This window comes from Hippopotamus amphibius, chromosome 15 (genome assembly GCF_030028045.1).
Source record: "Hippopotamus amphibius kiboko isolate mHipAmp2 chromosome 15, mHipAmp2.hap2, whole genome shotgun sequence".
In the NCBI taxonomy this organism is placed as follows: Eukaryota; Metazoa; Chordata; class Mammalia; order Artiodactyla; family Hippopotamidae; genus Hippopotamus; species Hippopotamus amphibius.
The window spans coordinates 69178031-69193248 of NC_080200.1; the positions used below are offsets into that span (position 1 = coordinate 69178031).

The 15218-nt window shown below is 63.4% G+C and overlaps 1 protein-coding gene across 1 annotated transcript in view; it reads left to right on the forward strand.

The window, feature by feature from the left end:
* Positions 1-5776: 5776 nt before the first annotated feature.
* SLC6A3 (solute carrier family 6 member 3) overlaps positions 5777-15218 on the forward strand; it is a 32320-nt gene continuing 22878 nt past the window's right edge. The window contains exons 1-3 of the mRNA XM_057709522.1: positions 5777-6105; positions 7404-7535; positions 12992-13217. Coding sequence (XP_057565505.1) covers positions 5820-6105; positions 7404-7535; positions 12992-13217 — 644 coding nt within the window. The 5' untranslated portion in view covers positions 5777-5819. The remainder of the gene's footprint in view (positions 6106-7403; positions 7536-12991; positions 13218-15218) is intronic.

The following is a 15218-nucleotide window of genomic DNA, read 5'->3' on the forward strand; positions in this document are numbered from 1 at the left end:
CGGTCCTTTTTGTGCCGTGTGGGGGTGGTCCGCCAGCAGAGGGGCGGCTCGTGAACGTGGTGTGACCCGTGAACGGGGGGTGAGCCCCGTCATCCCCGTCGGGCATCGACTCCCGCTGCGTGGGGTCAGCAGGGGCGGGGGGGCTGGCGGAGATGTCCCCGTGGGCCCCGGGGCCGGCACCGCGGGGGGGCCCAGGCACCAGAGTTCTGCTTGCCTCTTACGTCTAAAGCAAAGCTGGAGGGAATGAGGCCAGAACTGGGCCCCGCGTGCCCTGCCAATACCCTGGGCGGGGCATCCTCTTCTGCCCCGCTGTTGGCACCTCCCCCGAGAGTCCCTTCTTCCCTGAAAGCATCAGGACGCCCGAAGCCAGCTCTCCTGCACCCCATTCGGTCCCCCTCCAAGTCTTTGCATGTCTGGATGAACCCAGCCTGAGCTGCTGGGACCATGCGTCGAGAGGTGTGCTTTGGAGGCTCTGACAGGTTCTAAGTTGCTCTTTGTTGTGGGTTAAACTGTGCCCCCAAATTCAGATGTCGAAATTCTGAGCCCCAGGACCTCAGATTGTGGCCTTAATTGGAGCTGAAGTCTTTACAGAGGTAATCAAGCTAAAAGGAGTCATCAGGGCGGCCCTGATCCCACATCACACGCGCATACGCACGCGCACGCACGCACACGCACGCACGCACACGCACACACACACGCACATGCACACACAGAACGCCATGTGAGCGTGAAGACAGAGACGGGGTGATGCTTCTACAAGCCAAGGACACCAAGCAAACCCCCAGAAGCCGCAGGGGGGCCTAGAACAGACCCCCCCAGTCCTGGGGGGAGGCAGCCCTGCCGACACCTCGATGTCAGACTTTTGGCTCCAGAACAGAGAGAGGCTGCTTTCCTGCTGGTTAAGCTACCCTGCCAGTTACGGCAGCTGGAGCAGGTCAGTCTCTCCTAAAACCTAGCTGGGGATGGACCCATCACCTGTGCAGTGACACCTGAGCTGTCCAGCTCTTCCTAACGGAGCTTAGGGATGACATCCTCCCGCCAGGCAGGGTGAGCGGGCGCCTCCTGTGCCGCTGGGCTGCTGGGCTCACCCCGCGCCACTGCGCCCTCCCCTGCAGGCGGCTTTCTGCCGCTCAGATGGCATCCTGCCTTCCTCCACCGTGGCTCCAGCCTCTCAGGAGTCAAGCAGGCATGACTCTGACATCAGCAGGGGTTCTTCGTCCTCTCGTGGACGGGGCACCTGTCGGGGGAGCACCCACGCTGCCTTCCAAGTCGCGGTGACGCGTGCTGCTCTTGAGACAGGGCCCAGGACAACGTCCGGAGCGGCCTCCTCGGTGGGCGGCACCCAGGTGGGCGGCACCAGGGGCGCAGAGCCGCTCTGGGGGCAGCAGCTGGCGGCCAGAGCCACCAGCTCCCCCGGGGCCCTCCACGGGCTCTGCGGCTGCAGCGGGTCCACAGCAGACGGTGAGCGGCTGCCCTGGGGGTTGGCGGGAGGACACGCAGAGCTACCTTCACCCGTCCAGGGCTCTGAGCCAACAGCAGCCACACCGACGATACGCTTCAGGCAAAGCTCCAAGCACGTGAAGGCCACCATGTAATCAGCTCTAACCCCACGGGCTCCACCCGCACAGGTGCCGAGGGGAAGACCCTGCCAGGGACGATGGAGGGGCCCAGGCGGCTGCCTGCTCTGTGCGCTGTGGCCAGGCTGTGGGCCCAGCTCCCGTGGCCATGCTGCTCTGCCGCGGCCCAAGCTCCTCATCCTGAGTCTCTGTTAGAAGTGAGGGTGGGGTGGGAGCACTCCTGGACGCAGGCAGGACCCTTCTCCTCCGTGCAGGTCACCCGGCGCCCTGACAGGTCACCCCCTCTGCCTGGTGCAGAGGCGGCTGCCCAGGGACGTAGGGCTTGGGCCGCAGCTCCCACCACCCCTCCCCCTGCACCCCTCCCCCCCACCCCCCCCACAGGGTTTGCTCTGCTTCCCAGGTGTTTCCGTCCAGCGTGCGCGCTTTCAACACACACGTCTGAGCTCACTGGTTCCTCCCTGCGTTCCCGTGACCCTGTTCATTAAGCGCAAACCTAAGATCGTGCCTCTTTCCTGAAACTCACGTTGTGGAGCATCTGTGGGGAGACGGTGACAGCCACCGGTCACTGCAGATCCAAGGTGGCACACTGCCAACTTCTGAAATCCCTGTTCCCTCCCTGAGTGGACGCAACGAACTGCGTCCCCAGATTCCTGTTGAAACCCTAACCCCCGTGCGATGGCCCTAGGAGGTGGGCCTCTGGGGGGTGGCCAGGTCACAGGGGCTGAGCCCTCACGAACGGGAGCAGTGCTCTTAGAAAGGCGCTCAGAGCTCTTCTGGGTCCTTCTGCCGCGTGAGGACTTGACGTCCAGCCAGCCTCTCCGTGTTGGTAAGCCGCCCCGCCCGTGGCATTGTGACAGCAGCCAGAGGCGGCCGGGCCCCTGGGTCGTGGGCTCTTCCGCGGGTCCCAGTCCCACTGGAAGAGCAGTGCCTGCCGGGTCCTGCCCAGTACCGGGTCCCAGGCCTGTCCTGGGCACCAGCCCCTGGTCTGGTCGGCAGGCTGTGGGCGGGGCAGTGAGGCTTGGTCTCCAGGACGAGCCGTGGGGACCGTGGCACTGAGCAGCCTGGATGCTCTGCGGGCCCCTGGCAGACGGCTTGTGTGACACTGCTGAGCAGGGACATGTGGCCCAGAGCGGAGAGTGGCCGGTGTGGATGCCCCTTGCTGTGGACACCTCCCCGCAGCAAACGCGGGGCAGGAAAAGCGAAGCTTACACGGAGGGGGGAGGGGGAAGTTTATCCCCGGGGGCTGGGTCAGCAGGGAGCCTCCGAGACGCGCAGAGCCAGGGTGCCACCTACCTTGACGCCATCCTGCACCTGTGGGTCCTGGGCCTGCCTGGTGGCCTGGGGACACTGCTGCCCCCCGTCATGAATGTACAGTCTTGCTGGGGGTCACCTCAGCCATGATTCGTCCGTCCGGGTGCCGGAGCCGCTATTGACCGCTGTGGCTTCCCGGCCTGTCGGGGGAGATCGTTTTCCGATGCAAGTGTGCGTCTAGACCCTTGATGCCAATCGATTCGCACTCCGTGTGGGCAGAGCGGGGGTACGCTTCACTCCTTGCCCAACGCGCGTGGACACTGGGTCCTGCGCGGGGGCGACCCTCGGGCCACAGAAGGACCCGGCTCTCAGCATCCCGGATCCTGGCAAGAACCGGGTATCTCGCGGCCCGGGCGCAACGCCGGAGGAGAGAAGGCTGAGACCCCCGCGGGGTCGCCGCGGCCCAGCTAGGGACGCCCGCAGGACCCCAAGCGCCCGACGCAGGATCGCGCCCCCAGGCCGCCCCAACTCGAGTGGGACCTGCGGGAGGGGGAGACATCCCCAGGGCGCCAGACCTCAGAAGGGGCGGCCGCGGGGAGAGGAGGCGATGCAACCGACGTCTGCGGAGAGGGGTCGGTGCAGCATCAGGGTGCGGGTCCCCGCGGCAGCGGCCGGGATGAGGGGGGAAGAGAGGCAGGACCTGGCTCGGCCGCGCGCGCCCGCCGCCCAGCTCCCTCCCCGCCGCCCAGCTCCCTCCCCGCCGCGACCGCTCCTCCCCGGCTTCCCTGGGGCGGAGCGGCGGGTGGGCCAAGGGAGCCCCCGGGCAGCTGCCGGTGCGCGGGGCAGCCGGGGTGAGACGGGTGCCCGCTGGAGCGGGAAGGAGACGGAAGCCGCCCGTCTGGGTCCTGCGAGGCCCGGGACCCGGAGGCGACCCCGGCTCCACGCGCGCCAGGCCGCGGGCGGGCGGGTCTCGGGGGGCGGGCTGCAGGGGCGCGGCCGGCCGGCCCTCCGCCCACCCGGGGCGGCGCGGAGGCGGAGCCGAGGCGGGTGGGCGTCGCGGTTGGCCGGAGGGGCGGGCCCCGAGGACGCGATAAGAGCCGGAGCGCGGCGGCCCGGCGCGGGGGCTCTCGCAGACGCCCGGCGGCGGGACACCGGCAGAGCGCGGCCGGGGCGCGCAGGTGAGGCCGGGCCGCTCCCCGGGCAGGCGCCCCCGCGCCCCCACCGGGGCTCCGCGCCCTCCTCGGACCCCGAGGGCTGCGGCCGAGGGGCGCCGGGCCGGGGCGGGCACCGTCGGGGGTGCGGCGTCTCCACAAGTCGCCCGCAGCTGGGGTGCACAGGGCCGCCGGCGATCTGAAGGTGCGAGCGCAAGGGGGGCGCGGGGCAGGCGTGCACCCCCGCGTGGCCCCTGGCCCCTGCCCTAGCGCCGGCTCCCAGGCTGCGCTGGCCCCGGGCCCCCTGCCGCGCGGGCGCCTGGCACCGTGGGGCGCGCGGCTGTCTGCGGCGGATGCCTCCCTGTTGAACCAGACCTGCGCGGGGGGGGGGGCACCTGGCAAGCCGCCCCCAGATCCAGCAGGGGCGATGTCCTCAGCCAGCCCGGTGTGCCGCTTCTCCCCGGGGTTGGGCTTTAATTTTTAAGATGGGTCGGGGGTGCGGGTCTGTGGGGCTCTGCGGGCTGCAGGCAGGAACGGCAGCTCTGTTTCTGTTCCGGGAGCAGAGCCACGCTTTCTAAGCGCCACATGTTGCTTTCTGTACCCAAACCTGGCCTCCGAAGCTGGGGCTTCAGGGGTGGGGTGGGCTCGCCCCAAATGCAGAGCCGGAGTTTCCCTGGCAGGGGGTCCCCACTGTGAGGGCCGCTGTCAGAGCAAACGTGCCGGGATCCGGCGCCCGCGAACGTCCAGCCGCCTCCACTGGACCCCACGGCGGCCCAGCCCCTCCCGCTCCCGCCCCCGCCCCCACCCCCAGCCCCAAATCCTTCCCCGCCTTCTCATTTATCTCAGGGAGGTGCTGTTGGGTTTGTCACAGAGACAGACTGCTGCATACAATGTCTTTTATGTTCTGAGTTTCTGTCAGACTTGGGTGCGCTGCCATCCTGCTACCTTCTGCCTCCGTGTGTGTGTGTGTCCATGTGCACACTCACACACACGCTGGAGCGTGTGCAGTTGACACATCTAAATGCCAGAGGTCGTATTCGAAGCTGCCCTGGGCCTCGAGGGCTCACGTTGCTCTCGGTGGTGACCGTGTGATTTCTTCTGTTCTTTGATTGTATTACCTGGAGTGTCATAAAAGTAACTTGGAGGTGATTTCCCTGGTAAAGCTGCTACGGGCAGGAGCTAGTCCTGTAAACCACCAGGTAAACCCTGGCCAGAAGCTCTCGTCCCTGCGCGGCCCTTCCGGGCGGGGCCCCAGGTGGATGTGGGACGTGCAGCCATTCCTTGAAGGAAACTCTTGGAATCGGTGCTTTGAAAATTTGAATTCCTGCGGCTGACTCTGGTTTCAAAACTTTGCTTTTTTCTTTGGTCGCTGAGGGTAAAGAGTGTATGTGCCCTGTTGTGAAGACTTGCTGTTGAAAACTATCTGAAGGTTGTCAGATTACTCCTGGCAGGGTGGGGGAGGGCGGAAGGAACATCTTGCACTATGACTAAACCCGCATTAGAGACGACGCGGTCTTGCACTTTGACGGGAATGGAGAGGGGTGTGGGGGAGGGGGCAGCGGGGCACAGGTCTGTCCTGAGGTCTGCATGGCCTGTCTCCCAGCCCCGCGAGGAGGGTAGCTCATCTCCCACCGTCCTCAGCCCTGGCTCTGTCCTCCTAGGTGCTTGCAGTGAATTTGCTCTGCCCCAGAGACACGGCTGGAAATGCCCCAGATCTGTGCTCACGCCCCCGGGTGCCTCGTGGTTCTGGCTCCTAACTCAGTGCATCCCTGTGTGTTTCTCTTTCATGCTGTCTGCAGACCAGAGGCAGGAAGCACAGGATTCCCGAGTCCAGGAGGCCATGAGTAAGAGCAGGTGCTCTGTGGCGCTGATGTCTTCCGTGGTGGCCCCAGCTAAGGAGGCCAACGCCACGGGCCCCAAAGCGGTGGAACTTGTCCTGGTCAAGGAGCAAAATGGGGTGCAGCTCACGAACTCCACCCTCCTCAACCCCCCGCAGAGCCCCGCGGAGGCCCAGGATCGGGAGACCTGGGGCAAGAAGGCCGACTTCCTCCTCTCGGTGATCGGCTTCGCCGTGGACCTGGCCAACGTCTGGCGGTTCCCTTACCTGTGCTACAAAAACGGCGGGGGTGAGTGCGCCGCCCCTCCCCGCGCCCTGCTTTAGAGCAACGTGGCGTCAGCGGGACGCAGTTTCCCCAGACGGGTGTCCCGGAACCGTAGTCGTAGAGCTCAGAGCCCTCTCCTTCCCTGACTGTTCTTTCCAGCCGAGGTCGCTGAGGCCAGGAACGCGGGAGCCCCGAGGGAGTGGTTGGAGGCTTCATGGCTCTACCTTGTTTCCAAAGGTGACTTTCACTTTGGAAAAGAAAATCCTCCAAGGCCCAGAGAACGGTGTCTTTGGCTGGCTTAACCAGTGTCTGCAAAGTGCACAGAGGCCCTGCGCTTGGAGTCACCAAAGATGCCCAGGGAATGTGCCCGTCTCCCTCCCCTGCCCCCACCTCCCCCTACACAGCCAGTCCTAGAACTATGCCATCTGAGCTACAGGCAGAACACTAAAACATGGGCCACGGTCACCCCAGCACTTCAAGCTGAGAAGCCAGTTAGGTGGCACTCGTTTCCCGTGAGTCCCCCAGTGCTTCCGTGCCCTGCCCGGGGTCCACGCCGCACACTAGGGGATTCGGGCCACTTCCCCGGAGAGGGGCTGCCAGGGCACCCATGAGCGGGGTCCGTATTTCTGAGCAGGTACAGACATTGCCCCAAGACAGGCAGCCCTGTGGGGTCTCCCTGCCTCCCCCGCCCCTCCCTGGAAGAGAGCCGTGGCAAAGCCCCCCTCGCTTCAGGTGGCTCAAGAGGGTGTGAGGTGGCAGAGCCCGTGGGGCCCTGAACTCTGTGATCAGAGTGAGGTGCAGCTGCGGCAGGAACCAGGTGCCCCTGGAGGGACTCCAGTCCCCGGGACAGCACCTGCCCACCCAGAGCTCGCTGCAGCCCCGACAGAGGCGGGCTCGCGTGCCAGGGGCCCGGCAGGGTCAGACCCCGAGGACTGACAGCTCAAGAGGGCAGACAGCTCCACAGAGGAGAGAGAGGGGCCACAGGGCAGGTGGGGAAGACACAGCAGCCGGGAGCAACGCCAGGATGCGGGCAGGGTGTCCTCTGCTCTGCCCTCCAGGCTGACCCACAGCTCGGGAGGGAGCTGAGCGGGAGTCTCGCGGGGATGTGTCAGGGGGTGAGTGACGGTGGCGGCCAGGCATGGCGGCAGCAAGCTCCCCACCCCTGCCGGCAGGGAGCTCCAGGGAGGACTAGGGACAGGAGACGGGTGGCAGCAGGCGTGCCCAAGACACACGTGGTCGGCTGGGACGGCTGAGCCCTCGCTCCGGTGACGACCGGCCGGCCCGTCCTCGGCCCCGGGCTGAACGTGCTGTCGTGTCCCCAGGTGCCTTCCTGGTCCCCTACCTGCTCTTCATGGTCATTGCCGGGATGCCGCTTTTCTACATGGAGCTGGCCCTCGGGCAGTTCAACAGGGAGGGGGCCGCCGGCGTCTGGAAGATCTGCCCTGTCCTGAAAGGTAACAGCGGGGACGCCCCTGACACCCGGCAGGGCGTGGGCCCGGCTGCGGCTGCAGCGGTTTCTGAGCAAGTCAACCCCAGCTGTGTGCACTCAGCGCTGCTGTGCCTGGTGTCCAGGCAGGCGGACACGTCGTTTTAACTTTGGTCCTGCTGTCAAGAGCCGTAATGACCAAGGGTTTGAGAGTGTGTCTCTCCCAGGCGAGGCCAGCGTGCAATCCATGAGTAGTGTTGTTTTGCCAAAGCGCTAAGTGGTGGAAAAGATAAAACATCCTCCCATCTCTAGGTCTATCATCTGTCACCTGTCATCCACCCGTCTGTCCATCTGTATTCGTTTGCTAGGGTTGCTGTGCAAAGTGCCGCACGCTGAGGGGCTGAAAGAATAGACATTTATTGTCTCGAAGTTCTGAAGTCCAGGCTCAAGGTGCTGGTGAGGTTGATTCCTTCCGAGGGCCAGGAGGGGACCTGCTCCAGGCCTCGCTCCTTGGGCTGTGGGTGGCCATCCTCTCCCTGCCTCCTCACCTCTTCCCTCACGTGTGTCTCTCTGTCCAAGGTTCCCTTTTTATAGGGTCATTGGTCACACTGAACCAGGGTCCACCCTGACTTGATTACCTGGTAAAGACCCTGCCTCCACATAAGGTCACATTCTGAAATTCTGGGGGTAAACCTTCAACAAATGAGCGCGAGGCCGCAATCTACCTGTAGCACTGTCTGCCCGGCTCCCATCTCTGGTGGTGCGCTTCCTCCTGACGGCCACTGGCTGGACCCAAGACACGAGCAGTTCGGTCGAATGACGCACGGCCCACCCAGTAAGGCAGCCCCGGGGAGCCCCCCGCCAGTGTGCGGGGTCAGGTGCTGGTGCCAGACGTGCGCTTAGCGGGATCTGCTCGCAGAAGTCAAAGCTTAGATGAGTCCCAGGAACGGCCTCTGGTGCCCCCGGCGTTCCCGAGGGTGGACGCGCAGGACGCTGAGACCACGGGCGCCTCTCCGGAACCGGGCGGGTCGCGGGCACTGCCGGGGTCTTCGTGGGCACACGGTGGGCTGCGCTGCCGTCAGCATTGCACGGCACGGAGGCGCCGAGCCGGATGCGAGGCGGGCCCGCCCTCGGTGACTGTCCTGGGGGCGCCGGGGAGGACACCGGCTGTGTACGACGTTTGCTGCTCTGAGTTTCCGAGAGCCGCCCCCTCACGTCTGGGGCCAGCCGTGCGTTCCTGACGGGCTGTGACCCCGGGCCTCACCTCCCACCAGGGAGTGCAGAGCTGAGTCAGAGTGAATCAGGGGATGCGGCTGCGGGGAGAGAAAGGACGCTGACCCCAGGGCTGCGGGCCAGCAGGCAGAAGCGGATTTCCACCCGTGTCTCCTGCCACGCAAAGAATTTTCTCCAGCAAAGCTGCCAAAGCAAATTTCTATGTTGCAGTTTATAAAATGTCGATACGTGATCTCCAAGGATCTTGAAGGACTAATTAAGCCTAAGGAGTTCGGCTATGGCAGAAAAGCTGGTTCTGACGGGTGTGAGTATCCGCCCGTCCACGGGGAGGTTCGCGTGCAGAGCTGGGCGGTGAGCACGGCCTCGGCGCTGGACACCCGGGCCCACGCCGGCCGCTCCAAGCTGTGCCCCGCACCGCGGCGCATCCACGGCCCTCGCCCGGGTCTGGAACGCGTCCCCGTGGAGGGCTGTGCGGGGCAGTGAGGCCACCGGAGAAGCCGCGCAGCCCCCGGGGGCGGAAGCTCGGCCGGAGCCTGGGCGCCCCCTCTCGTACCTTGGGATGGAGAGGCATCGCACCGCACAGCCAGCGAGCTGTCGAGCCCGGAGTCGGTGCTGTCAGCACCGGGCTGATCAGCGAGTCCACACAAGGACGTCTGCGCGTGAAGAGCAGACGCCACGAAGAGTCCGACGCTCACAAAGCCGCGACCCCAGAGGTGACGCCCTGCGTGTTCGGGTTGAGTTTCACGCGTGGGACGCCCCCTGGGCGGGAGGTCCGCATCGCTCCCTGAATTAGGCGAGGCAAACCGTGCTGTTCCGGCTACCCTGAGACAGAGGCCTTCCTTGCCTTCCTGGTTTTTTTAAAAAAATTAATGAATAAAATCGCACGTGCTTTCACGTGCCGTTACACAGGGGGAGCTGATGAGTGAGCACATCCGTTAAGATGCCCCGCACGGGCACCCTGGGGCTGCAGCGCCTCCCGCAGGCGGTCGCGCCTCCGGTCCCTCAGAAGGGAGCCCAGCTCTCCGGGGAGCCCCCTCCCTGTCCTCCCCTCCCCCAGACCCGGGAGCCCCTCCGTGGGCCTGACCGCGATGAGATCCACCTGAGAAGACAAGGCTGTGACATCCACGGTCAGGACGAGGGTCCCCAGAGGCCGTGCCACGTCCTCGACCCCCGGCACCGTCCCTCCCGAGCCCCCAGGGTGGGGCCGCGGCTGCAGGTGGCGCTCGGCCCCCAGTGTCACCGCAGGGCCTGGGAGGGGGCTCTCCAAGCCCGCCTGCCCGCCCTCCAGCTCCCCTCTGCCTCTCTCTCTCTCTCTCTCTCTCTTTCTCATGAGTGCACACACGCACGCACACACACACGCATCTACACACGTGCGCACACCGAGTAGATACTGAAGACACTCAAAGGGGAAATCCTCTGTTTTCTTCAAAGACCTGCCAGTGCGTCTCCCCGGGAAAAGGAAGGGGCGTGTGTGTCGCCCAGCTGGGGTCCTGGAATTATTTGTCTACCGCCCCCTCCCTCCTGAAGCCAGCTCTGGGGACGCTCTGCAGGGACCTGGCTTTAGTGGTGGAGAAGGGGGCTGTTGTCCCTCTCGAGGCCCGAGGGTGCTGTTTCTGGTTGTCTGGTTGATGGCCTCAGACAACCCCCGCTGTAGGTACGGCATGGTACCACCTCTTTTATGGACTATAAAATAACGTATTATATTTTGTGCTCAGTAATGTTTTAGCGTGGCGTATCAAACTCTTCCTCTTTCTAAAAAGAGCTTTAAGTGGTTTAAAATAAAACAAAACACATACAAAGTTAATATAAAAATACTGAACAAATGGAAATTTAAGGACGTTGACCTTAAGAGCTGGGATTGAAATTCGCAGCTGTGATTGAAAGTCTTGAGCTTCCTGGGAGTCGGACAAAAGAGGAACGCATCAAGTTTTCATCAATATGTTCACTGGAAATGTTAGAGGGGACCGAGCCTGCCATCTGCCTGGGAGAGACGCTTCCCGCGGCACAACACAGTGGGAGAGGTGCACCAGGTGGGGTTTTATTTAGAGGATATGCTGACGTGTAAGCATCCATCACAAGAACATTCCCCGGGCAAACAGGACAGCGGACTTCCCGTGGCCGGGTCTTCGGTGACTTCGAGGAGGAATTTGAAGGCAGGGTCAGTGAGGGGCTGCCCTTGGGCGGCCTGGGGCCGGGGCTTCCTGAGGCTCTGCCGTCCCGGAGGACAGAACTTGGAGGGACCACCTTCCTAGAGCATCATTCCTTCACCCAGGCCTCTGGGGCAGCTGCTGCTGCTGTGCGAAGCCCACGCGCCCTGCGAGCCACATCAGCCCTGGGCGCCTCCGTCACTCTGCTGTGACGGTGAGAAGCCTGGCCTGCCCGGCAGACGGCTGTCCACACGGCAGTGGGTTCAGAAGGACCCGAGGCGAAGGCAGCTCTTGCTCTGACACCAGATTGCACCTGCTCCAGTGTTTGATCAAAGGCTCCCCCAGCTCTGAGCAGAGGATTTGGTGTACAGAGCCGTCACCTTCCAAAGATTTCCGGACAGCCACCCACAGCCAGCTCACCACCAGGGAACACCTCCCGTGACGCGCTGGAAGCAGCGTGCCTTCCTGGCGACAGCTGCCGGGCGAGTTCACGGTCAAGCAGCCTCTCCTAAAGAGCTCGGGGAGCAGACGTGCAGGAAGGAGTTACTTCACGTCGGCGAGTCCACGTTGGAGAAGGCCTTCCAAAGGAACGGTCTCGGTTTTGTCATCGCTGCTACTGAGCACGTTTTCCAAGTGCGACCACATACCAGGGACTGTTTGTTTTTGTTTTTTTGAAGCACAAGAAATTACTTTACTTCTTAACAATTTTCACAAAAAATGAACACAGTGCTAATTATATGGACTATGTTGTACATCACATCCCTAGTATCCACGGGACTATTTGCTTTTAAATAAATCACTTCTGATACCAGATCTGTTTAAAATCGACACATAAATAAATTGTAGTCCTTCTCTTTTTGCTCTCAGGGTAGGAAAAGAATTTTAGTGAATTGTCCTGAGCAGGAAAAAAGCTTCCCCTAAGGGCTAGACCCATAAAAAACAAGCCAAGCCACCCCCACAAAAGCCGGCTTGAAGGCACCTCCGCCCCGGCTGTAGGCAGGCGAGGCGGGGCAGGGCGCCCGCCCGGTTCTCAGACAGCGACGTTATAGCCCAAGCTAGTCCGGCATCAGAGCCGGGAGAGAATGCGAGAACGGGAGAGCTCTGCGAGGAGCCTGACGCAGTGAGCCTCGGCAGCAGGGCTTGACCGTGCTTGCGCAGCGCTGGACAGGGAGGAGGCCGTCCGCCACGGCCAGGCTGACGCAGCTCCAAGGACCGCGCGCCGCTCTGCTCTGCTCCAGGACCCAGGAGCCCCTCTGTGAGGCGGAGAATTCCAGGTCTTGTGATCCTGGAACGGGCACGCCGACAGGCCCTGGGAGACCCGGGATGCTCACGCGTGGTGGTCCGGGGCGACGCCGGGCGGACCCGGCTGACTCCGTGTGCCCTGAGTGGCCTGGAGGGGCGTGGCTAGCTGGGGGGCCGCGAATGGCCCTGGGTGGCTCTCGGTAGTCCAGCTGGGCAGGCGCTGTCTTGGAGGCCCTGGGCGGTCCTGGAGGAGCCCGAGTGGCCGTGGAAGACCCCGTTGTCCTTTAGGGAGTGTCGGTGGCCCTGTTTGGCCCCGGGAGACGCTGGTGTGCCTGGGTCACGCTGCATGGCCTTCATGGCCCTGTTGACATGGGCGGCCCTGTGTGCCCTCGGGTGGCCCTGAATGGCTTGGGGTGGCCTTTGTTGCCTTGGTGACTTGTGTCCTCGGGTGCTCCTAAGTGGCCCTGGGTGGCCCTGCGTGGCCGTGGGTGATTCTGATGGTTGCGTTTGGCCGGTGGCCGTGGGTGACCCAGAGTGGCCCTGGGTGGTGCTGACCGGTGGGGAGTGCCGGCGGGCGGCCGGGGTGGGCCTCCGTTACCCCGCATGTCTGCGAGGGACGCGGCTGTCCCGGGGTGTCCCTGGAAGGCCCTGCATGTCTGGGTGGGCGTTGGTGGCCACGGGTGGTCTTGGAAGGGGGCGGCCTGTTCTCTGTGACGGCGACGTGACGTCCAGGAGCCCCCACGTCACGCGTCTCCCGGCGTGTTTAAAGGCACGGCCCGGCTCCCGGGCGGCCCAGGTGGAGCCGCGTCCCGTGAGGGGAGGGGCGGGGGCCGCGTGCTGACGGCGGCGCTCTCCCCGCCAGGCGTGGGCTACACGGTCATCCTCATCTCGCTCTACATCGGCTTCTTCTACAACGTCATCCTCGCCTGGGCGCTGCACTACCTCTTCTCCTCCTTCACCGCGGAGCTGCCCTGGACCCGCTGCAACCAGAGCTGGAACAGCCCCCACTGCTCCGACGCCCGCGCCGCCAACGCCAGCTCCGGCCCCAACGACACGCTCAGGACCACGCCTGCCGCCGAGTACTTCGAGTGAGTGGGGGCTCCTGGGGTCTGAGGACACCCCCGGAGGGGAGGACGCGCGGCCGGGCACCCCAGGCGGCCCTAGGGGTGGGGAGGACCCTGCCTGGCCTGTGCCTCGTCCTGTTGCTCGGGGCTCTGGTGGGACTTATTTCCGATCCCACCTCCAGCAGCTCCGCACAGCGTGTGCAGGGAGGCCTCCCAGGGAAGGAGAACTGCCCCGCCTGCTCCCTGGGGCCCTTGGGGTGGGAGGGCCTGGCCCGGGACCCTGCAGACGCTGCGGGGAGGGAGGCACGCGGGGCCGCAGAGGCGCCTCCAGAGGGGCCGGGCTCCCTGTCCTCGGCCACCTTCCCTGTGCTCCTCTGCGTGCGTGGCTTGGCCTCCAGCCAGGGGTGGGACCGTCACATGGTTGCCCGAGGTCTTCCATGTGGGGCGGCACCGTCCCGCTCCTGGGCCCGTGGAGCTGGGTGAGACGCCAGGTGTGAGGAGGGGAAGCGAGCCCTCGGGCACCGGGAGACTCTGTCCTGTGGGTGTGGGGCGACACCGCCAGGAGGGCGAGGGGTGTTTGTGGAACCTGTGGACCTTCGGGATGTGAAGGTGCGAGTTTCAGATACTCAGGGTCTAAGTCCTTTGCTCTGGAATCCCTGACACGCGTGGGGAGCGTGTCTCCGGGATTGGCTGCTGTGGAAAGTGGCCCCCGTGGGCAGGGATGGAGGAGGCAGGTGTGCGGGGGGGCTGAAGACCGCCGGACGGATTGGGGGCCTTTCTCAGGTGTCACCAGGAAGAGCGTACTAGGGTGGGGACAAGGGCTGTGTGCCATGGGACTTTAATTTTTTGGAAGATACTCTTTTTGGTAGTTTGGGATTGGCGAGTGAAGGGGTCTGGGTGGGCAGGGAGGGAGGTGCCACAAAGGGGAGGTGAGAGGGGCCACTGAGAACCCACCTGCCCGGAGCGGGGAGCGTCCAGAGCTGGGGGGTGAGGGCCTGGGTCTCCGGGAGCTCTCAGGAGGGGCAGGCGGGCTTCAGAGGACGGCTGGGGAGGAGAGTCCGCCTGCGATGGTCTCCTTAGACCTGCCTGAGAGACACGGGGCGGGCATGTCCACGAGACATGGAGACCCAGGCGCTGCCACCTGAGTGTGTGGACAGGACTCAGAGCGACGGGCAAGGAAGAAATGATGGGTTTGTCCAAGTAAAGGAGGGCAGAGCACCCGTCAGAGTCGCTTTGCAGTCCTAGGAGCTTGCCGCCGGCTGGCTCGTGACCGCATTTCCCAAACTTAAGAGCATCTCGTGGACAGGTCAAGGCCTGGGCTGCGTGTACCCTCACTCGGGCCCAGCTCTTAGCGTTAGCGTGTGCTGGGAGAGAAGGGACCAGCAAGAGAAAGCGTGGGGTGGGCACCCCTGCACCAGAAAGGGGGGACACAGACGTGGCTGTGGGCCAGCGCCGGGGAGCATCCTGCCTGTCCCACCACTGACGGACCTGCAGAGACAGCTCTTGCTAGAGTTGGCTTTAATGTATCATTTCACCAACAAAACAGTAGCTAAGTTTTCAAGCTAGTGTGTCTTTTACGATTTTTAGACGGATTTTGGCGCCAGTTAGAATGCTTAGAAAGCTTTCAGAGATATCAAATGTGCCAGGTGAGGCCATTTGGAGACACTTAGCTTTCGTTAGGGAGGTGTGGAAAGAACTGATTTATCTAAGTGATTTTCAGATAAGAAAAATGGAAAAAAACGATTAGTCAATTATTATTAAGAATGCTAGAAGGAAAGATTATATTTGATAGGTGAATTAAAAAAAAAAAAAAAGCTGACTAGTGAAGTCTGTTTGGAAATTCCGAATCTAGAAGAGAAAGATTGAGATGGAAAACTGCCCAAACCCTCCACGTGAAGGGCTCTTAACAGGATGAGATGTCCCACTGTAGTTGGAGATAACCCTGGGGCAAAGGCAGGGTCTTTGAAGGTTCACGACAAAGTCATAGATCGTTAACGACACAATGAATTATTAAATGGCACTGAG